General features: G+C 40.2%; 1 protein-coding gene across 1 annotated transcript in view; it reads left to right on the top strand.

The window, feature by feature from the left end:
• LOC147361875 (ATP-binding cassette sub-family C member 4-like) overlaps positions 1 to 24,110 on the top strand; it is a 122,192-nt gene that overhangs the window by 69,930 nt on the left and 28,152 nt on the right. The window contains exons 20-22 of the mRNA XM_086328419.1: positions 1,468 to 1,568; positions 2,752 to 2,943; positions 14,237 to 14,395. Of these exons, the coding sequence (XP_086184545.1) occupies positions 1,468 to 1,568; positions 2,752 to 2,943; positions 14,237 to 14,395 (452 nt within the window). The remainder of the gene's footprint in view (positions 1 to 1,467; positions 1,569 to 2,751; positions 2,944 to 14,236; positions 14,396 to 24,110) is intronic.

Consider the following 24,110-nt stretch of genomic DNA (forward strand, 5'->3'; position numbering starts at 1 on the left):
AATCCATTTTGAGTTTATTTTTGTGTATGGTGTTAGGGAGTGTTTTAATTTTGCTCTTTTACAAGTAGTTGTCCAGTTTTGCCAGCATCACGTATCGAAGAGACTGTCTTTTCTCCATTGTATATTCTTGCCTCCTTTGTCATAGATTAGGTGACATAGGAGCATGGGCTTATTTCTGTACTTTCAATCCTATTCCATTGATCTATATTTCTGTTTCTTGTGCCAGTAGCATACTCTTTTGATTACTGAAGCTTTGTAGTATAGTTTTAAGACTGGGAGCCTGATTACCTCAGCTTTGTTTTCCTTTCTCAAGATTGCCTTGGCTATTCATCGTCTTTCGTGTTGCCATACAAATTGTAAAATTTTTTGTTCTTATTCTGTAAAAAATGTCATTGGTTATTTGATAGGGATTACATTGAATCTATAGATTGCTTTGGATAGTTTCTTTGTATATTTATTTGCTGTAGGTCCTTGTTGAGACCTTTTATCTTTTCATCTTTCTTTGAAGGGATTGAGGTCTACACAGCTGTAGCAGCATGACATTCTGAACATTCCAGGTAGTGTCCTGTAATTGGGAGGGGAGAATCAAGTTTTCTATTAAACTTTTTCCACAAATAAGAGTTTAGGTTTTAGCTTTAGGTCTACTCGGATCTCTTAGTTATAGGTAATGGTACATTGGGGTGAGAAGGATTCTCTGTAGCAAAGATCAATATCCTCACTGCTGTATGCATACAAGATGAGCAGGTGTGGGTATCTGTGGCATGAACTCACCATCCCTAACTATTCATAGTAGTAACTCTGAATCATAGTCTTTAATAATGAAACATGAGAGTAATACTTTAGATTTAAAAGCATTGGCTCCTAGAATTGCCTTGTTTTTGTGATTTCAACTGCAGCTACAGTGGACATAGAAAGTGAGATTACATAATGATAATTGAAGCCATAATGATGAAAGTCTGAATAATGACATGATCCTCACCCATATAATACTGTCAACTGTATGTCAATCCAATTAGGATTAATAAAATCACCAGTTGGGATTAATAAAATCACCTTTCTAATTCTTTCTAAATCCATAGTGTTTTTTTCACTGTATTATGGTCCCAATCAATAGACAGTAATATTATGAGTAATATTACATGCAAATGATTAAAATGTCATAAAGAAGTCTTCTCACTACTATATATTAATATAAAATAGATAACTATTAAGGACCTACTATATAGCACAGGGAACTCTACTCAATACTCTGTAATGGCCTATACGGGAAAATAATTTTAGAATGAATAGATTTTATGTATATGTGTGGCTAATTCACTTTACTGTACACCTGAAACTAACACAACTTTGTAAATCAAATATGCTCCAATAAAAATTATAAAAATAAAAGAGTCTTCTTCATAAAGTGACAGAACTAGGTGAGGGGGTGGAGAAGGAGACTGACTGTTCCTCTTCTTCCTCATTTAGCTTTGAATCCTGGGGAGGTTGGCCTGGTCCTGTCTCTAATCATCACATTTACGGGGATGTTCCAGTGGTGTATCAGGCAAAGTACTGAAGTTGAGAATATGGTGATGTTTATCTTTTCATTCTTAGTCTTTTCAAGTCTCCTTGCTGTTAAACGGAATAAAAGCAATTCTAATGTAAAGTAATAAAACTATTTTTTTTACATCATTGTTAACAGAGGGATTTCTTTTTATTCTTCTCCATCTGCTTAATGTTACATAAAATATATACATCTTTTTCTTAGTTTTGTGTGCTTCATGTCAACAGGTTTTATAGTCACAAACTGTCCTCAAGTATAATAAATGTCTCTGCAGGAGGGAGTTCAGGTAATCCTGCAGAGAATATGAGCTAATTTCTTAGCAGCTTGTTTATCTTTGTTTCTTAAGGGGTAATTCCTCATTTTTAGTTAAAAAAAAAAAGTATTCAGCACTCTGAGGTTTGTTTATTTAATTAATAGCTTCCTCTGCCTTTCCCCCAACCCATTTTGTCATTTATCCTTGTATGTGTTGAGCACCTAAAATTGCTGGAAGCCCTTCTTTCTGGTAGGATAAGCTGTTTCTCAAAATGTGCTCTCCAAGGTGTGGAGTTATAGTTGTTTAAGAGGCCTTAATCAATATGTAAATTATACACTTTCTCTAAATATTTGCACCTTCTCCTAAAGGGAGAAAAACAATAAAAATGAAGTCTTTTAATTTTGGTCTTCTAACAGAGTAGAACCTGACTAATTATTAAAATGTTGGTTGATGACCATCCAGTCCTGCTCATCTGTAACACATGGCCCTTCTGTAACCACAGTTTACTAGTTGGTGTCCATAAGTGTTCTTTTCTTTGAGAAATTCTCTTTTTTAAAATTTTTTAAAAAAATGTATAGTCACAAACTATCAAACCTATTGACATGGAGCACACAAAACTGAGAAAAAGATGTATATATTTTATTTAACATTAAGCAGATGTGAAAGGTAGAGTGATAAAATCTTAAACAATCATTTCTCTAATTCTTTTAGCTTTAATATAAAGTTGAAGGAAGTAGTTGTAAGTAAAAGGGTTGAAGATGAATAAATTTGCAAATCACCCAAGGCCCCATAAGACTCCTACTTCTGTCCTTTGTGGATGCTGAGACCTGAGATATTCTATACCATATAAAGGCAAATGTGAAGATATAAAAGTAGAAGGTTTCACTTGCAGTTTCTAAAATTCATAAGCAAGACTGTCTGACACTTAACTCGTGTGATGTCATATGCATTTCAGATGATTTCAGTAGAAAGGGGGATTGAATATACAGACCTTGAAAAAGAAGCACCCTGGGAACTTGAGTATCGTCCACCACCATCCTGGCCTCATGAAGGAAGGATTTACATTACTTATGTTAATTTCAAGTACAGCCTGGATGGGCCTCTGGTATTGAAGAACCTGGACACACTCATTGACCCAAGAGAAAAGGTTAGTTTAAGCCATTTTCCTCTTTATTTATTTTTTTAAGTGTTAACATTTTATCTTGTTTATTGAGGTAAAATATACATAAAATTTACCATTCTAACTATTTTTAAATGTACTTCAGTGGCATTAAGTATATTCACATTGTTCTACAACCATCACCACTATCCATCTCCAGAACTTTTTAATTTAGAACATCTTTTTTTTTTTTTTTTACTTTACAATATTGTATTGGTTTTGCCATACATCAACATGCATCTACCATGAGAAGCTTGGAGCTGGTGCACTGGGATGACTCATTTGCCTTTTTAAAATCCAGCTAAAGATTTAGCACCACATCTGCTCTTGGCTTCCTTGTCAGTGTGTCAGGGGGACTCTGTTCCTAATGGATGCAGATTAGATCAGTGACATCATAGGTGAATCTTTCTTGGAAACTGACTATGAAATTGGGATACCAGTGATTTTTTCCCTGTGGAGTGAGCCCCCTCATGGTGGTAGATGGGTCCTTGGCTCCAGGGCTCAATCTTAACCTGACCCAGGACACTCTACAGGACACCTGATTATTCATACTAAGTCTGGGAAGTCAGCCGTGGCTCCCTGCCACTAACTGTCCAATATCCCCTGCCTTTCCTCCTTTCCGTTTTTTCTTCTTTGTATTTCTGATATCTCCTCCTGCTCCCATGGTGCCCTCTGGTGGCCGCCTCCTCCTCTCTCCATTAGCCCTTCCCGTAGACTTGTCCTCCATTCACCGACACTGAACTGCCATTGCCCTGCCCCACCCCGCAGACTGCTTCTTTCTGAAGCACAGATCTGACTTTTGCTGGCCTGGGTGAACTGCTGGTAGAACCACAGCACAGCCCCAAGCCCATTCCAGTAGAGGCTGTGGGGTGAGCTCGTAGCCACTAGAGAAAAGCCAGAATCATGACTCAGTCACGGGTGAGGCACCAGAGCCCCAGACGGAGATAGGGCCCAGAGACTTGCTCAGAGTCAAAAGCAAATTGAAGGGAGCAGGGAAGATTCACATTGGAAATGGCAGAGAGGCTAGTAACCTGCACCTGCCGGCGTCCATGTCCACTGGTGATGTTCCTTTCACGCTCAGATTGGGAACCTCACCTGGGGCCAGGGCAGACTCTTGAAGAAGAGACTAAACCAGAACAGACAAGGTGGTAGGAAGCCCTTGCCCCATCTACCTCTACAGCCAGGATGTCTCATGATTTACACACACCCCTGCACTCGGGTTGTGTGTAGGTTCTCCCAAAGCTATGTCCTCCCAGCTTCCAGTGTACACTATGTCCCTCAACCTGAGAGACCCGTCCCCTCCATCATCTGGATGGTGAAAGTCTCCTCATTTTCTGCTGCTGCTAAGTTGCTTCAGTCGTGTCCAACCCTGTGCGACCCCATAGATGGCATCTCACCAGGCTCCCCCGTCCCTGGGATTCTCCAGGAAAGAACACTGGAGTGGGTTGCCATTTCCTTCTCCAACACATGAAAGTGAAAAGTGAAAGTGAAGTCGCTCAGTCGTGTCCGACTCTTAGCGACCCCATGGACTGCAGCCTACCAGGCTCCTCCGCCCATGGGATTTTCCAGGCAAGAGTACTGGAGTGGGGTGACATTGCCTTCTCTGCCTCATTTTCTGAGGCATCTCTAATGCGTCTTAGAGACTCTCAATTCTTCCTCAGTGTCTTATATTTTCTTTTAACATAGCATTTACAGTACACCTGTGGTCATAGCAGGCAAAAGTTGGAAGGAACTAAATCCTTACAATGAAATATTATTCAGCCTTAAAAATGAAGAAAATTCTGGCCTATGGATAAAACTTGAGGACATCTTGCTAAATGAAATAAACCAGACACAAAAGAAATGAAAACTCTGATTCCACTCATGTGAGTTTCCTAGAGCAGTCAAATTCAAAAAGACAGGAAGTAGGATGGTGGTCTCCAGGGACTGTGGGACGGGAGATGGGGAGTTGTTTGTCTAAAGGGTATAGTATATCAGTTTTATGAGGCAAAAAAATAAATTCTCGAGCTTGGTTGCACAATAATGTGAATGTACTGAAAACCAAACTGTCTAATAAAATGGTTAAGTAGTTAAATCTTATGTTATGTGAATTTTATCATAATTAAATTAAAAGATAGCACCTGTGACATGCTTTGTAATTTGAGTCTGTATGTCACAGTACCTTGAAACTTTTTAAAATCAGGAAGCATCTTATTTTCATCTATGTTCCCTAGCAAGTGGCATTCTTCAGAGCACAGAGAGAGTACTGAGTGATTGCTGGATGAGAGGGTGAGTAATACACAGGTGTGAGCAACCAGGAACCAACACACACAGAGAAGACAACTCTGTAAATAACCAAAAGAACTGCTCTTTAAAACTCTTACCACCCCAGACCCATCTAGTGGAATGGAGCTGTAATTTAATGAATGGTAGCTTTGTAACATGAAAATGAAAAAATAAATATTCAACTTAATCCCCAAATGCTGCCCAGGGAGCAGCTTCAGTCAGTCACAGGGCAAAAGCTGGTCCTAATTATTTCCAATTCCACTGTAGGTCAGGAAGAAGGTGAACTGCCTTATCAGGAAAACATTCACCACAGCTTTTGATACAATTTTGTCCCTTAGAGCTCTGAGGGCGATGTTTGTTTACTCTCAGGCAATGAGTCTGTCCGATTTTCCATTGTAAATGTAATTCTGTTAACTTACATAAGAAACTCTGTAGTACAACTTAGGGACATAAGAGATTCTTATTCTTCTTTCTTAAACCCTGGAAATCATAGGATTATTGAGATTCTAAAATGTTTGAGGGCAAATTAAATTTGGAGACTGAATTAATAACTGCAGCAACTTGACACAGTGTCGCCATTAGTTTCATTTCTGTGTGGGGAGATGAAACCCGGGCAGCATGTTCATGAAGCCATTTCACTCCACCTGTGTACATCCCAGGTTTCCTCTCCTGCTCACAGGTCCCCACCCCTGTCACTCCAGGACACCCCCTTTGGTGTTGGATTTGATTGAGAGAAGCTGCTGTGGGAGAAGGAAATGGCAACCCACTCCAGTGTTCTGGCCTGGAGAATCCCAGGGACGGGGGAGCCTGGTGGGCTGCCATCTATGGGGTCGCACAGAGTCAGACACGACTGAAGCGACTTAGCAGCAGCAGCAGCAGCCGTGGGTGGGGAGGAGACATGGGAGTGAACCAGCTCAGCAGAAGGGGGGCTTTATTCTCTTTCCCTCGTTTCCTCTGCTGTCACGATTCCTGGAAGTTACCATCAATAGGAAAGTGTAGTAGGTACTATGTGGGACTTTAATCCATAGAAGAAATGACAAGTGAAAATAAAGAACCAGGACTTCCCTGGTGGTGCAGTGGAGAAGAATCGACCTTTCAATGCAGGGGACACTGGTTCAATCCTTGATCTGAACCGAGAAGATTTCACATGCCGCAGAGCAACTGAGCCTGTGCGCCACAACTGCTGAGTCCACGTGCCACAACTACTGAGCCTACATGCCACAACTACTAAAGCTTGTGCTCAGCAACAAAAGCAGCCACCTCAGTGAGAAGTCAGTTCACTGCAACAAGGAGTAGCTTCCACTCATCACAACTGGAGACAGCCTGCCCAAAGCAACCATGACCCAGCACAGCCAAAAACTAAAAAAAAAAAAAAAAAAAAATCAGCTTGAGGTAAATAGCATGCTAGGCTTCCTGGTTAGATTCTGAACATGGGCTGCATTTTTCATTTAGATGATTTTGTGGTTTATTTGATCGTTTTAGAGAGTCCTGGGCCATATTAAAGCATTTTCCATCTCTTGAGGTAGATTGATTTGTTTGTTTTTGCTCACGGCTCTTACTTGGGTAATACATTTTTACAGATGCTTACTAGACCTTTCTATAATGTGCAAAAATATTAGTTTTCTATATTTTCTCTTTTTTATGTAATGTTTTCTTGTAAACCCCTCCCTTCACTCTCAGCTTGTCCTTCTTCCCCTGCTGGCTTCCTCATTCCTTGTGACTCAGACTGTGGTGCCAGAGCAGCAGCACCTGCATCTCCTGGAGCTTCTTAGAAATGCAGGGTCTCAGACCCATTCAGATCACTTTCTCAGCATTGCAGGACCTCCTAGTAAAGTCCTTTCTCTCCCATGGGCAGGGTTCGATAACTGATAGCATGTGATTTCCAAGAAATGTGCTTTGACAGTTTGAAACTGAGCTCATGAATCACCCAAACCCCTATTGTGACAGAGCAGTAGACACTAGAAAGCTCTGTACCACTTACCCTACAGATTTACTTACGTTTATATTCTATAAATCGGGTCTTTACAGTATAATCTAATTCTGTGATTTTACTGCATTTATTTGCATCTTTCCATGGAGTCTGTCTTCATCGCGGGCCATTTTCATCCTGCTGTCTGTCCTTCTCCACAGCAGCCTTCTGTGGGGACAGGAGGAATTTCCCACAGGCTCAGCCCTGCCTGGAACTGGAGTCAGAGACTGCTGAGCAAGGTAGTCAGAGATTGCTGAGCGTATGCATGGCTCTTTCACCACCTGATGGGATGAAATATGAATCTTGCTCCTTAAGCAAGGCACGAGGTCTGTCTGGTCTGTTCCCCAGGCACCATGTGCCCCACTCAGCTGCAGATTTCTCTCAGCCCGGCTGTGGGTGCCGGTTCTTCCTGCTGACAGCTGGCCTACCTGACCTCAGGCACACTCTTGCTCCCACTCACCATGAACATGCCTGTGTCCACATCATGCTTTAACTCTCTGGCTATAGGATCTCTATGTTAGGCCTGTGCCTTTAACTGCAGCTACACTGACTTCTCCCCAGTTTCTCTGTTCTGGCTACACAGAGGGACATGATAAGGTGCCAGGCCATCAGCAGATGGAGAAGAGCCCGAGGATGTGGATTTGAGTCCCATCCTGTGACTTATGGGTTCTGACATTTCAGGCAGACTAATTAATCTAACTAAACCTCAATCTTTTCTTTTCCAAAATGGAAGCAATAGGATGTAACCTGTAGGGTTGTTGTACAACTTAAACAAGATAAGACATGTAAAACACCCAGCATAGGGATCAGAGTAATTGCTTGGATAAAGATGGCCATCAATTCATTGGGTATTAAATGACCATAACCACTTATACCCAAGTTGTCTATCCCATGAGAAAAGAGGTGTTGGCCATTTGAAGTATCTATAGCTGTAGGATCCATCTGTTGTGTTTCTCTGTCTGGTTTATCATATACCTAAATAATATAGTAATAGATTTTCCATAAATTTGTCTGGCCTGATTTAAAAATCTCAGTTCCCAATGGAAGCTTCTTTTTCTCAGGACACCATAGGTAATACAAATGAGTCAAATCCAATACAGATTCTGCTGTCAACATGTACAGTTCATCTGAAGAAACAAGAAAATGACTATATTAGCTTTGTAAGCTAGAAAGAGGTCATAATTTTTTAGAGGTTTTCACAAAAATAACATAACAGTTTTTTTTTTTTTTTTTTTTTTTTTTACAAAAATGACATAACATCTGTTAGGGTTGGGACAAGCCCACATGATGGGACAGGGAGAGTATTTCCAAGGATTTAGGCATGTGAGACAGACTTAGTGATGTGTGGTTAGGGTTTCAGCTGGTGGAGATGCATTCAGCAGAAATGCATGTGAAAATTCTTTAGGAGGTGGACTCAACATAAGCAAAAGCATGATGCCTTGATCCAGTGAATGAAGAACGAGGCACCTGCAGAGAATTCAGGAAAATCAGCTACCAGGTGTGCAGCAGAAAATTACATGTTCAACCCTGACAACTCCCGAGTCACCCCAAGGAAGCCAACTTGTGCACATGAAGGATGGAGAGGTCAGTGGGAACAGTTTTGTAGAAGAAACATCCTAGGGCGGAGTGATGGGCACAGAGCCTGTGGCCTTTGGGAGTTTAATCTGAGAAGTGAGAGCCTGAGGACCAGAGTGGGCAGATGCAGGAGGTGGGGAGCCTGGAGCTGTTGTGCCTCCAGGAAAATGTCCTGGAAAAGTGATTCCCCTTTTTGGAATCAAACTGATGTCGATTAAAACAAAGATATAACACTTGGGTTTGTGAATGTGCAAGGAATTGAGTGGGAGTAGAAAATGGTATCGTATTTCTGGAGAGTAGGTTAACAGCTTAACAGCTTCCTCTGAAAATGTTCACACTTGATTCTCAGTAGTTCCACATTTGAGAATTTATCTGAAGGAAATCCTTGAGAGTATTTGCAAAAAAGAAGATTTAGCTTCAAGGATATTTAGCAGAGTTATTTATAATAACAAATTATTGAAAACTGCCTAAATATCCAGAAGTAGGGGGTTTGTTAATTGATCACATATACTGTAATATTTTGTAGCCATTAAAATAAATATTCTTATGAAATACTAAATGAAAACACATAACAATATGTTCATATTAATCCCATTTTGTTTATATATGGGAACATGTGTCTTTAAGAACACATACAGAAGTCTAGAAAGTAAAAACATCATCTTGAAAATGTTTTTTTCAGAGTGCTGAGTATAGCTATTATTTATTTTTCAAATTTATACTGATTATGATTAAGGATCATAATCATAAAACATATTTTTTATAAATCATAAAGTTTGTTTTAATTTGTTTTTTAAAAGGTAATGCAGCCTGGCACTCCAGTGCTGACTGTGGCTCTTAAAATGAGGAACTGAGTCATAACACACTGCAAAGGTAGCGTCTTCAGGGCTTGGCACCATGCTGGACTCAGGGAAGTGAGGTGGACAGTTCAGCCCCTGAGGCTGGGAATGAAGTCATGAGAGTAACATGGGAAAGAGGAGGAATGGGTTGCTTTGTGTAGGGCATTGGGTGTTGATTATGTTGAGTTTGGTGTGTGCAGAGAAATCCAGGTGCAAATGTGTAACAAGTTGATATCATCAGAGACAAACCTGGTTGGAAAAACAGAAAGTGGCCATTTCAAAGCAAATAAAAAAAGATTTTCTCCAATGTCTTTATACTTTTATTTATTTATTTTTGTCTGAGCTGAGTCTTTGTTTCTGCTTGGGCTTTTCTCTAGTTGTGGTGAACGGGGACTCCTCTAGTTGTGTGCCTGAGCTTCTCATTGTGGTGGCCTCTCCTGTTACAAAGCACAGTCTGTAGCGTGTGAGGGCTTCAGTAGTTGTGGCTCAGTAGTTTTGGTTCCTGTGTTGTAGAGCACAGGCTCAATAGTTGTGGCACACGGGCTTAGTTGCTCTGTGGCATGTGGGATTCTCCTGGATGAGGGATTGCACACATGTCTCCTGTACTGGCAGGTGGATTCTTTACCACTGAGCCACCAGGGAAGCCCTCCAAGTGTCTTTAGATTGAATACTGTGAGCTTACTGATACTAGTGACCCTCTCCACGGGCAATTGGTAAAACCCTTTGGTTACCCAGAAAAGACATTCAGACTATAGTTTTGATGACTGAATGGCAGGATAGCCAGAGCCAGATTTTCTTTGAGTTGTCTTTTTCTTTTTGGGGGGGCCTGTGGCCACGCAGCATGTGGGATCTTAGTTCTCTGATGAGGGATTGAATTCACACCTCCTACAGAGGAAGTACAGAATCTTAACCACTGGACTGCCACGGAAGTCCCCCCCTTTTTTTGTGTTTGTTTTTCTTTTATTCTCCTCACTGGAGTATGGAGTTCACAGACCTGTGGTTATGAGCAGTCCTCAGTGCTCCTACATATCTCAGTCCATTTACCCAAAGTCTACAAATGTTCCTGTTTGTACAGATGGATCAGTTTCAGTGGAGCTGATAACATGGGAACAAACACACATTCTCACAGATACAGTTCTCACTTGTGTCCTGATATGTGTTGATTTGTGTATGAGAACACCCAGAAATATAGGCACATCTGTTTTATTGTGCCTCACAGATAATGCATTTTTTAAACAGATTGTACATTTATGGCAACACTGTATCAAGCAAGTATATTGGCACCATTTTTCCTACAGCATTTGCTAACTTCATGTATCTGTGTCACATTTTTGTAATTCTCGCAATATTGTAAACTGTTTCATTATTATTATATTTGTTATTCTGATCTGAGATCAGTGTATTTTAATGTTAAAGGCTCAGGTGATGGTTAGCATTCTTTTAGCAATAAACTATTGAAAATTAAGGTTGTACATCATTTTAATATATAATGCTACTGTACACAGTAGACTACAATATAGTATAAACATCAATTTATTTGAACAGAGAAACAAAAAATTCATATAACTTTATTTTGTGATTTTCACATGATTGAGGTTGTCTGAAACCAAATCCAAAATATCTTCAAGTTCTGCCTGTACACACATATGAGCCACATATGTACACACTACAACCTGTTTGTGTGCAGAGAATGGCCCATCTGTATTATACAGATTAGGGTTTAAAATAAGGTAAAAAAATGTCCTGAGAAACCTGTATTCAGGTCAAGAAACAAGAGTTAGAACTGGACATGGAACAAAAGACTGGTTAAAAATTGGAAAAAGTACGTCAAGGCTGTATATTGTTATCCTGCTTATTCAACTTATATGCAAAGTTCATCGTGTGAAATGCTGGGCTGGATGAAGCTCAAGCTGGAGTCAAGACTGCTGTGAAAAATATCAATAAACTCAGTTATGCAGATGACACCAACCTTATGGCAGAAAGTGAAAAAGAACTAAAGACTAAAAGTGAAAGAGGAGAGTGAAAAAGCTGGCTTAAAACTCAACATTCAATAAACAACAATCATGGCATCCAATCCCATCACTTTGTGACAAATAGATGGGGAAACAATGGAAACATTGACAGACTTTATTTTCTTGGTCTCCAGAATCCCTGTGGTCGGTGACTGCAGCCATAAAATTAAGACGCTTGCTCCTTGGAAGAAAAGTCTATGAGAAACCTAGACAGTGTATTAAAAAGCAGAGACATTACTTCGCCAACAAAAGTCCATATAATCAAAGCTATGGTTTTTGCAGTAGTCATGTATGGATGTGAGTGTTGGAATGTAAGGAAGGCTGAGCACCAAATAACTGATGCTTTTGAAATGTGGTGTTGAAGAAGACTCTTCGGAGTCCCTTGAACAGCAAGGAGATCAAACCAGTAAATCCTAAAGGAAATCAATCCTGAATATTCATTGGAAAAACATGCTGAAGCTGAAGCTCCAGTACTTTGGCTATCTGATGAGAAGAGCCAATTTATTGGGAAAGACCCTGTTGGGAAAGATTGAAGGCAGGAGGAGAAGGGGATGACAGAGGATTAAGATGGTTGGGTGGCATCACCGACTCAATGGACATGAGTTTGAGCAAGCTCAGGGAGATGATGAAGAACAGGGAGGCCTGGTGTGCTGCAGTCCATGGGGTTGCAAAGAGTTGGACATGACTGAGCAACTAAACAACAACAACAAATTATCTTATAGACATTGTATTATCTTCGTAAGATAATAAAATTAGCTAAACCCGCTTTTTCTTATGTTTAATCTCTTTAAAGGTAAATTCTGCTTTGAAATGCCATGATTGATTTGACAGACTAAGATGTGACACTTTAGAGATTCAAATCAGAAAATATGATTCAATTCAGAAAATATGAAAATTTCCAAGAATTCTGATTATATTGCTCAGAAAGATTTAGTTGTTCCATTTAAAGCTGAGTTTTAAAATTTTACTGTTTTACAAATGATCAAAAGCATGTCTTACACTGTCATCAGTTCCAGATTCTAAATAGAGATGAAATCATCTCTTGGGAAGCTTCCTTCAGGGAATTTGCAGTTGGGCTTCCCTGGTGGCTCAGATGATAAAGAATCTGCCTGCAAGGCAGGAGACCCGAGTTCCATCCCTGGGTCAGGAAAATCCCCTGGAGTAGGAAATGGCAACCCACTGTACTATTCTTGCTTTGAGAATTCCATGGACAGAGGAGCCTGGCAGGCTACATTCCATGGTGTTGCAAAGAGCTGGACAAGACTGAGTGGCTAATACTTTCTTTTACTTTCAAACTCATTAGTAAAAAAGGCCAGTTTCTACATACATATTTGAATGCAGTTTTATTCCTTACCAGCATTTAACCTGCACTGTATAGATTCTTTCACTTTATTGTTAGTCATTTAATTTCTCTCTGCTTTAGTATTAATAAATAGACTGACACGACATGTATTTTTTATTTTTCCAAAATTCAATTGTAAGTATTAAGTTTTTAATAAACTGCCTTTTGTGCTGCTCTGATGAAAGGTCCCATGTAAATATAAAATTTTCTTTGTGTTGTTTTTAATCTCATTATGTGCATTTTGTCTATTTTATATTTTAAGTTGTTTCAAGATAGAATGTAATTAAGATATTTAATATCAGGAAGTGATTTCATTTTTATACCAAAGAATAACTCCTCTTAAAAGATCCCTGAGAAAGTGAGTAATTGTTTGTGTATAACACTTATGACTTGCTGACATCTCTGTACAATTACCCGTGTAATTCTCAAAGTCAGATTACCCAGGCAGTAGGAATAAACCTAATTTAAAAACTGACTTCCTATGCACCACTTAGGAGACTGCTGTTTTTTCACTGCCAGCAGATTTTTTTTAAGTTATCTTCTTGCTTTATTTATGAATGTTAATTACACACATACATATACATGTATACACATACACCACACACAAAATATGTCTCCCCCTTTTAGCCTACCACATAATGGATACTATGTGATAATCACAGAAAACAAACAATTTTTAGCATATTAAGCATTCCTTCAGGGAAATCTGACTTCCCTGGTGGTTCAGATGGTAAAGCGTCTGCCTACAATGCAGGAGACCTGAGTTCGATCCCTGGGTTGGGAAGATCCTCTGGAGAAGGAAATGGCAACCCACTCCAGTAGTCTTGCCTGGAAAATCCCATGGAGGAGCCTAGTAGGTTATAGTCCATGGGGTCACAAAGAGTTGGAAACGACTGAGCAACTTCACTTTCACTTTTGGGAAATCTGAATAAAACTGCATAAATAAATAAAACTGTAAAAAGGCATAAAATCACTCACGTTTATATTACATATGCTTGGGTTGATGGTGGTCTCAAGGAGGGGCACTTGTAAATATCTGCCATTTTTGGTTGCCACAATTTGGGGGTTGCATCTGGTATCTAGTGGGTAGAGTTCATTGCTGCTGTCAAACATCTTACAATATGCAAGACAGTCCCCAGACCCCCCAACAATGAATTATCTGGACCCAAATGTCTCCAGGACCATGCTTGAGAAACTATAGACTACACTTTACATATAATAGAACTTTGAAAATTCGTTTTCAACAATCAGGGTTTAATTGCTCTGGGTCTCTTTACAGCGTGGCATTGTGGGAAGAACAGGAGCTGGAAAAAGTTCCCTCATCACTGCTCTTTTTAGATTGTCAGAACCTGAAGAACCTGACATTTGGATTGATGGGATCTGGACAACCAACATTGGACTTCATGATTTAAGGAAGAAAATGTCAGTTGCACCTCAGGTATGCACATCAGAGCATTCTCACATGTTCTTTTAATAAAGTATATAAGTTTCATTGCTTTTAGTTTGATTTTTATTTTCAAGTTACATGAAAGTGAAAGGTTGTTGTTGAATCACAAGAAGACACCGGGATTCTTGGCCCCCGGAGGAGAAGGATTCAATCTGGGGCCAGAGATGAGGCTTGATCGCTCAGAGCTTTTGTGTAAGAAAGTTTTATTAAAGTATAAAGGAGACAGAGAAAGCTTCTGACATAGGCATCAGAAGGGGGCAGAAAGAGTACCCGCTTGCTAGTGTTAGCAATGAAATTATATACTCTCCAATGAATCCAAAGAATGTCTGGAGGTTGTAAAGACCTCAGCAGACCTATTCCCATAATTTACATTTTAAGATAACAGAAGGTTTAATCCAAAGACTGTCCTTAGGCAGGATACATTATTGTTATATAATCCTAAGGAATGTGGAGAAAGAAAAAAGTTTGTCCTTTCTTCCTCCTTGAGAATTCCAGACCCCTCTCTCCTTGGGGACCCCTAGACTCCCTATCAACCTGCCTAGGAAATGACTCTCTCAAAAGCGTTGATCCTTTTTTTCCCAATAGAGCACATTTTTTAGCATTAGGTATTTTCAACAGACATTTTCATCGGATACCATGTTTTGTTTCTTTGTTCGTTTATTAGCTTTGTGTGCATGTGATTTAATAACTTACTGAGATAGATTTCTGGACTCAGTCTTCCTCAGTTGCCACAATTTTATCCACTGATAACCACATAATTCTGAGAATAAAAGGCTAAATGGTTTGTCTAGTGCTGGAGAGGTTCCTATAGGGAAACATGACTTTTAAGTGTTTTACAGATGGAATTTTGCTGTGGGAAATGAGGACATCTTTTCAAAGGTGATTATCTCCTTGGAGGACTTTATGTGAAACTGTTGAGCTTTGAGAATTACAGGGTATGTAGATGCTGGGGAGACTTTGACAATTTATCCATTAATAAATAGTTTTCACCAGGGAGGCAGTATAGAATATAGAACTGAGGTAGAGTAGGTAACTGAGAATTCTGTTTCTATGTACCTCAGTTTTATCTGTCTTACAAGGTAACTAACAGTACCAACCCCTTGAGCTGTTGTGAGGACAAAATAGGTCACTAAGTGTGAAGTGCTTCACATAGACCCTGATGCAACTGCTGTGATGGTGGAGCATGGAATTGGCCATTGGCTAGTCTTTTCCTGAACTCTGATTCTGTTTTCTTTTCTTCTGCATCTTAAAGAAGTATAACTTTCAGGGAGTGTTTGGAACTCTGGATTATATGCACAGTAGACACTCCTGTCATTCCTTGTGGTTAGTTCACTCACCATAATTTGGTGAATATTTACTGAGAAAATACTATCCTCCAGGTATATAGCCAAGGGAAGCCTAGATCCTGTGTCCTTATCTTCCATCCTGTACTCTGCTTTGACAGACTTACTGACTTAAAAAAATAATAATAGTAATTTGAATTTTTTAATATACTTGATAATTATACACCCATCAAAGGAAGCTCAGAAAAAAATACCCACTTGAAATGTAAAACAGAAAGGAGATGAGACAAAATGAGCCAGGCAGTTGTGCTTCCTGGAATGTGGGTGTAATGTGCCCTGAAATGCCTGTTTATTAGGAAGCATATAGAACATGGCACCCAAAGGGAAGGAGAATGTGGACTTGGGTACTGCTGTTGCTACCTACCCGTGACCTCTAAAATACCTGGAATTACTCTAAGTACTTTTGAAACCAAGATATTCTTTTCAGACTATAGTGAAATGCCACCTCACAACCTTTAAGATGTCTGCTATTAAACAGAGTGAAGTAAGCCAGAAAGAAAAACACCAATACAGCATACTAATGCATATATATGGAATTTAGAAAGATGGTAACAATAACCCTGTGTACGAGACAACAAAAGAGACACTGATGTATAGATCAGTCTTATGGACTCTGTGGGAGAGGGAGAGGGTGGGGAGATTTGGGAGAATGGTATTGAAACATGTATAATATCATGTATGAAACGAATCGCCAGTCCAGGTTCGATGCACGATACTGGATGCTTGGGGCTGGTGCACTGGGACGACCCAGAAGGAGGGTATGGGGAGGGAGGAGGGAGGAGGGTTCAGGATGGGGAACACAGGTATACCTGTGGCGGATTCATTTCGATATTTGGCAAAACTAATACAATATTGTTCAAAGTTTAAAAATAAAATAAAATTTAAAAAAAAGAGAGAGAGAAAGAGAATGACAAGTGTTGGCAAAGAGGTAGAGAAATTAGAAACCTTATTCATTGCTTGTAGGAATGTAAACTAGTACAGCCACTATGGAAATCAAGTTGATGTTTGCTCAGAAAAGTTAAAGATAGAATTGTCATATGACCTAGCAATCCTACTTTAGAGTATAAACACAAAAGAATTGGAAGAAGGGTCTTAAAGAGATACCTCTACATGCATGTTATAACAGCATTATTCTCAACAACAAAAAGGTGGAGGCATCCAAGAGTCCATTGACAGATGAATCAATAAAGTGTAGCATATATACATAGAGTGGAATATTATTTGGCCTTACAAAAGAAGAAAATTCTGAAACATGCTATAACACAGATGAACCTTGAGGAAATTAAACTAAGTGGAATAAGCCAGTCACAAAGGACAAATACTGTATGATTCTACTAATAGGAGGTTCCTAGAGTACTAAATTCATGGATACAAGATATAGAATAGTGGGTGCCAGAAGCTTTTGGGAAAGAGGAATTGTTGTTTAATGGGTACAGATTTTCAGTTCTGCCAGATGAAAGGAGATCTGTGGCTGGAAGGTGGTGATGATTGTACAACAGTGTGAATGTATTTAATACCAGTGAACTGTGCACTTAAAGGTGGTGAAACTAGTAAACTTTATGTGTATTTTACTACAATTAAAACAATTTTTATTCGAAGGTATTCCATTCAGGAAAAATGGGAAGAAATTTTTAGTACATTCAGTACCCATATTTAAAAATTTCCACTGTTTTGGCTGCAATAAAATCGATTTTGAAAAAAATTAAAAAAAAATTTCCTTTGGCTATTAGATTTATGACTTGTGGTTACATAGAAAATAAATGAGCTTAGATTCCCAAGTTTTATGTTTTGATGGTATTCCTCTCTGAAAAGGCCAAGTGAGATGATCAGTTAACAGAAATAAAGGGCATGTGTATAAAGTCCTTGGATACAAGGACTTAAACACATGCCCTACATTATTTTTAATGCTTCTCAATAGGAAAAAAGTTGTATGCTTGTGTACATAAAATAACGCTATAAGTAAATATCATTAGATTATTCTTGGCTCTGCTAATAATGTTTGGAAGCACATCTGAGCAAAGACCAAACAAACCTTTGCATCACCATGTTTTGGTTCTGTCCTGTTGGTTTCCACCCTTCCTTTGAGTATGCTCTATATGCACACTCCAGACAGCATGCTTACAAAATAGTCCTAAGCTTTGTATCCATGATTCTTGCCTTGGGAACCCTATCAATGGTATGTAAAGGTAAAAAGATAGGACACTGAAAGATGAAGTCCCCAGGTCGGTAGGTGCCCAGTATGCTACTGGAGATCAGTGGAGAACTAACTCCAGAAAGAATGAAGGGATGGAGCCAAAGCAAAAACAGCACCCAGTTGTGGATGTGACTGGTGATAGAATCAAGATCTGATGCTGTAAAGAGCAGTATTCCATAGAAACCTGGAATGTTAGGTCTATGAATCAAGGCAAATTGGAAGTGGTCAAACAAGAGACGACAAGAGTGAACATCAACATTCTAGGAATCAGTGAACTAAGATGGACTGGAATGGGTGAATTTGACTCAGACGACCAGTATGTCTACTACTGTGGGCAAGAATCTCTTAATAGAAATGGAGTAGCCATTGTAGTCAACAAAAGAGTCCAAAATGCAGTACTTGGATGCAATCTCAAAAACGACAGAATGATCTCTGTTTCCAAGGCAGGCCATTCAATATCATGGTAATCCAAGTGTATCCCCCAACCAATAATGCTGAAGAAGCTGAAGTTTAACGGTTCTAACAAGACCTACAAGACCTTTTAGAACTAACATCCAAAAAAGATGTTACTGGGGATTGGAATGCAAAGTAGGAAGTCAAGAAACACCTGGAGTAACAGGCAAATTTGGCCTTGGAATACGGGATGAAGCAGGGCAAAGGACAATAGAGTTCTGCCAAGAGAACACACTGATCACAGCAAACACCTTCTTCCAACAATACAAGAGAAGACTCTACATATGGACATCACCGGATGGTCAACACCAAAATCAGATTGATTATATTCTTTGCAGCGAAAGTTGGAGAAGCTCTATACAGTCAGCAAAAACAAGACCAGGAGCTGACTATGGCTCAGATCATGAACTGCTTATTGACAAATTCAGACTTAAATTGAATACAGTAGGATAAATCACTACATCATTTAGATATGATGTAAATCAAATCCCTTACGATTATACAGTGGAAGTGAGAAATAGATTTAAGGGTCTAGATTTGATAGACACAGTGCCTGATGAACTATGGATGGAGGTTCATGACTTTGTACAGGAGACAGGGATCAAGAACATCCCCATGGAAAAGAAATGAAAAAAAGCAAAATGGCTGTCTGAGGAGGTCTTACAAATAGCTGTGAAAAGAAGAGAAGCGAAAAGCAAAGGAGAAAAGGAAAGATATACCCATTTGAATGCAGAGTTCCAAAGAATAGCAAGGAGAGATAAGAAAGCCTCCCTCAGTGATCAGTGCAAAGAAATAGAGGAAAACAACAGAATGGGAAAGACTAGAGATCTCTTCAAGAAAATTAGAGATACCAAGGGAACATTTCATGCAAAGACGGGATCAATAAAGGACAGAAATGGTATGGACCTAACAGAAGCAGAAGATATTAAGAAGAGGTGGCAAGAATACACAGAAGAACTGTACAAAAAAGATCCTTACGACCCAGATAATCATGATGGTGTGATCACTCGCCTAGAGCCAGGCATCCTGGAATGTGAAGTCAAGCGGGCCTTAGGAAGCATCACTACGAACAAAGCTAGTGGAGGTGATGGAATTCCAGTTGAGCTATTTCAAATTCTAAAAGATGATGCTGATAAAGTGCTGCACTCAATATGCCAGCAAATTTGGAAAACTCAGCAGTGGCCACAGGATTGGAAACATTCAGTTTTCATTCCATTCCCAAAGAAAGGCAATGCCAAAGAATGTTCAGACTACTGCACAATTGCACCCATGTCACACGCTAGTAAAGTAATACTCAAAATTCTCCAAGCCAGGCTTCAAAAGTATATGAACCATGAACTTCAAGTTGGTCAAGCTGGATTTAGAAAAGGCAGAGAAACCAGAGGTCAAGTTGCCAACATCCGCTGGATCATCAAAAAAGCAAGAGACTTCCAAAAAACATCTATTTCTGCTTTATTGGCTATGCCAAAACCTTTGACTGTGTGGATCACAATAAACTGTGGAAAATTCTGAAAGAGATGAGAATACCAGACCACCTGATCTGCCTCTTGAGAAACCTGTATGCAGGTCAGGAAGCAATAGTTAGAACTGGATGTGGAACAACAGACTGGTTCCAAATAGGAAAAGGAGTACGTCAAGGCTGTATATTGTCACCCTGCTTATTTAACTTCTATGCAGAGTACATCATTAGAAAACCTGGGCTGGATGAAGCACAAGCTGGAATCAAGATTGCCGGGAGAAATATCAATAACCTCAAATATTCAGATGACACCACCCATATGGCAGAAAGTGAAAAGAACTAAAGAGCCTCTTGATGACAGTGAAAGTGGAGAGTGAAAAAGTTGGCTTAAAGCTCAACATTCAGAAAACTAAAATCATGGCATCCGGTCCCATCACTTCATGGCAAATAGATGGGGAAACAGTGGAAACAGTGACAGACTTTATTTTTCTGGGCTCCAAAATCACTGCAGATGGTGATTTCAGCTATGAAGTTAAAAGACACTTACCCCACGCCCCTAAGCCCAAGGCCAAGGGCGGCGGCAGGGAGGAGCAACTGCAGGGCCGAGGCCGGGGGCGGTGGCCAGGAGGACCAACCCCACGTCCAAGGAGCCGTGGCTGCACGGGAGCAGGAGGGCCTAGAGGAGCTATCCCACATTGAAGGTCAGGAAGGGCAGCAGTGAGGAGATACCCCTCGTCCAAGTTAAGGAGCAATGGTTGCGCTTTGCTGGAGCAGCTGTGAAGAGATACCCCATGCCCAAGGTAAGAGAAACCCAAGTAAGACGGTAGGTGTTGCCAGAGGGCATCAGAGGGCAGATACACTGAAACCATAATCACAGAAAACTAGTCAATCTAATCACACTAGGACCACAGCCTTATCTAACTCAATGAAACTAAGCCATACCCTTGGGGCAACCCAAGACGGGCAGGTCATGGTGGACAGATTTGACAGAATGTGGTTCACTGGAGAAGGGAATGGCAAACCACTTCAGTATTCTTGCCTTGAGAACAGTATGAAAAGGCAAAATGATAGGATACTGAAAGAGGAACTCCCCAGGTCAGTAGGTGCCCAATATGCTACTGGAGATCAGTGGAGAAATAATTCCAGAAAGAATGAAGGGATGGAGCCAAAGCAAAAACAATACCCAGCTGTGGATGTGACTGGTGATAGAAGAAAGGTCCGATGCTGTAAAGAGCAATATTGCACAGGAACCTGGAATGTCAGGTCCATGAATCAAGGCAAATTGGAAGTGGTCAAACAAGAAATGGCAAGAGTGAATGTCGACATTCTAGGAATCAGCGAACTGAAATGGACTGGAATGGGTGAATTTAACTCAGATGACCATTATATCTATTACTGCGGGCAGGAATCCCTCAGAAGAAATGGAGTGGCCATCATGGTCAACAAGAGAGTCCAAAATGCAGTACTTGGGTGCAATCTCAAAAACGACAGAATGATCTCTGTTTGTTTCCAAGGCAAACCATTCAATATCACAGTAATCCAAGTCTATGCCCCAACCAGTAATGCTGAAGAAGCTGAAGTTGAACGGTTCTATGAAGACCTACAAGACTGTTCAGAACTAACACCCAAAAAAGATGTCCTTTTCATTATAGGGGACTGGAATGCAAAAGTACGAAGTTAAGAAACACCTGGAGTAACAGGCAAATTTGGCCTTGGAATATGCAATGAAGCAGGGCAAAGACTAATAGAGTTTTGCCAAGAAAATGTACTGGTCATAACAAACACTCACTTCCAACAACACAAGAGAAGATTCTATACATGGACATCACCAGATGGTCAACACTGAAATCAGATTGATTATATTCTTTGCAGCCAAAGATGGAGAAGCTCTACACAGTCAGCAAAAACAAGACCAGGAGCTGACTGTGGCTCAGACTATGAACTCCTTATTGCCAAATTCAGACTTAAATTGAAGAAAGTAGGGAAAACCACTAGACCATTCAGGTATGACCTAAATCAAATCCCTTATGATTATACAGTGGAAGTGAGAAATAGATTTAAGGGTCTAGATCTGGTAGATAGAGTGCCTGATGAACTATGGAATGAGGTTCGTGACATTGTACAGGAGACAGGGATCAAGACCATCCCCATGGAAAAGAAATGCAAAAAAGCAAAACGGCTGTCTGGGGAGGCCTTACAAATAGCTGTGTAAAGAAGAGAAGCAAAAAGCAAAGGGGAAAAGGAAAGATATAAGCATCTGAATTCAGAGTTCCAGAGAATAGCAAGAAGAGATAAGAAAGCCTTCCTCAGTGATCAGTGCAAAGAAATAGAGGAAAACAACAGAATGGGAAAGACTAGGGATCTCTTCAAGAAAATCAGAGATGTCAAAGGAACATTTCATGCACAGATGAGATCGATAAAGGACAGAACTGGTATGGACCTAACAGAAGCAGAAGATATTAAGAAGAGGTGGCAAGAATACACAGAAGAACTGTACAAAAAAGATCTTCACGACCCAGATAATCACGATGGTGTGATCACTGACCTAGAGCCAGACATCCTGGAATGTGAAGTCAAGTGGGCCTTAGAAACCATCACTACGAACAAAGCTAGTGGAGGTGATGGAATTCCAGTTGAGCTATTCCAAATCCTGAAAGATGATGCTGATAAAGTGCTGCACTCAATATGCCAGCAAACTTGGAAAACTCAGCAGTGGCCACAGGACTGGAAAAGGTCAATTTTCATTCCAATCCCAAAGAAAGGCAATGCCAAAGAATGCTCAAACTACCACACAATTGCACTCATCTCACACGCTAGTAAAGTAATGCTCAAAATTCTCCAAGCCAGGCTTCAGCAGTATGTGAACCATGAACTTCCTGATGTTCAAGCTGGTTTTAGAAAAGGCAGAGGAACCAGAGATCAAATTGCCAACATCCGCTGGATCATGGAAAAAGCAAGAGAGTTCCTGAAAAACATCTATTTCTGCTGTACTGACTATGCCAAAGCCTTTGACTGTGTGGATCACAATAAACTGTGGAAAATTCTGAAAGAGATGGGAATACCAGACCACCTGATCTGCCTCTTGAGAAATTTGTATGCAGGTCAGGGAAGCAACAGTTAGAACTAGACATGGAACAACAGACTGGTTCCAAATAGGAAAAGGAGTTCGTCAAGGCAGTATATTGTCACCCTGTTTATTTAACTTATATGCAGAGTACATCATGAGAAACACTGGACTGGAAGAAACACAAGCTGGAATCAAGATTGCAGGGAGAAATATCAATAACCTCAGATATGCAGATGATACCACTCTTATGGCAGAAAGTGAAGAAGAACTCAAAAGCCTCTTGATGAAAGTGAAAGTGGAGAGTGAAAAAGTTGGCTTAAAGCTCAACATTCAGAAAACGAAGATCATGGCATCCGGTCCCACCACTTCATGGCAAATAGATGGGGAAGCACTGGAAACAGTGACAGACTTTATTTTTCTGGGCTCCAAAATCACTACAGATGGTGACTGCAGCAATGAAATTAAAAGACGCTTACTCCTTGGAAGGAAAATTATGACCAACCTAGATAGCATGTTAAAAAGCAGAGACATTACTTTGCCAATAAAGGACTGTCTAGACAAGGCTATGGTTTTTCCTGTGGTCATGTATGCATATGAGAGTTGGACTGTGAAGAAGGCTGAGCGCCGAAGAATTGATGCTTTTGAACTGTGGTGTTGGAGAAGACTCTTGAGAGTCCCTTGGACTGCAAAGAGATCCAACCAGTCCATTCTGAAGGAGATCAGCCCTGGGATTTCTTTGGAAGGAATGATGCTGAAGCTGAAATTCCAATACTTTGGCCACTTCATGCGAAGAGTTGACTCATTGGAAAAGACTCTGATGCTGGGAGGGATTGGGGGCAGGAGGAGAAGGGGACGACAGAGGATGAGATGGCTGGATAGCATTGCTGACTCAATGGATGTGAGTCTGAGTCAACTCCAGGAGTTGGTGATGGACAGGGAGGACTGGCGTGCTGCGATTCATGGGGTCGCAAATAGTCGGACACGACTGAGCGACTTATCTGATCTGATCTGATCTGACTCCTTGGTAAGAAAGTTATGACCAACCTAGACAGCATATTCAAAAGCAGAGACATTACTTTGCTGACAAAAATCTGTCTAGTCAAAGCTATGGTTTTTCCAACAGTCACATATGGATGTGAGAGTTGGACTATAAAGAAAGCTGAGTCCTGAAGAACTGATGCTTTTGAACT

The sequence above is a fragment of the Bos grunniens genome, chromosome 12, assembly GCF_055505025.1.
Source record: "Bos grunniens cultivar Pamir isolate PY7600 chromosome 12, Bosgru_T2T1.0, whole genome shotgun sequence".
NCBI classification, from domain to species: Eukaryota; Metazoa; Chordata; class Mammalia; order Artiodactyla; family Bovidae; genus Bos; species Bos grunniens.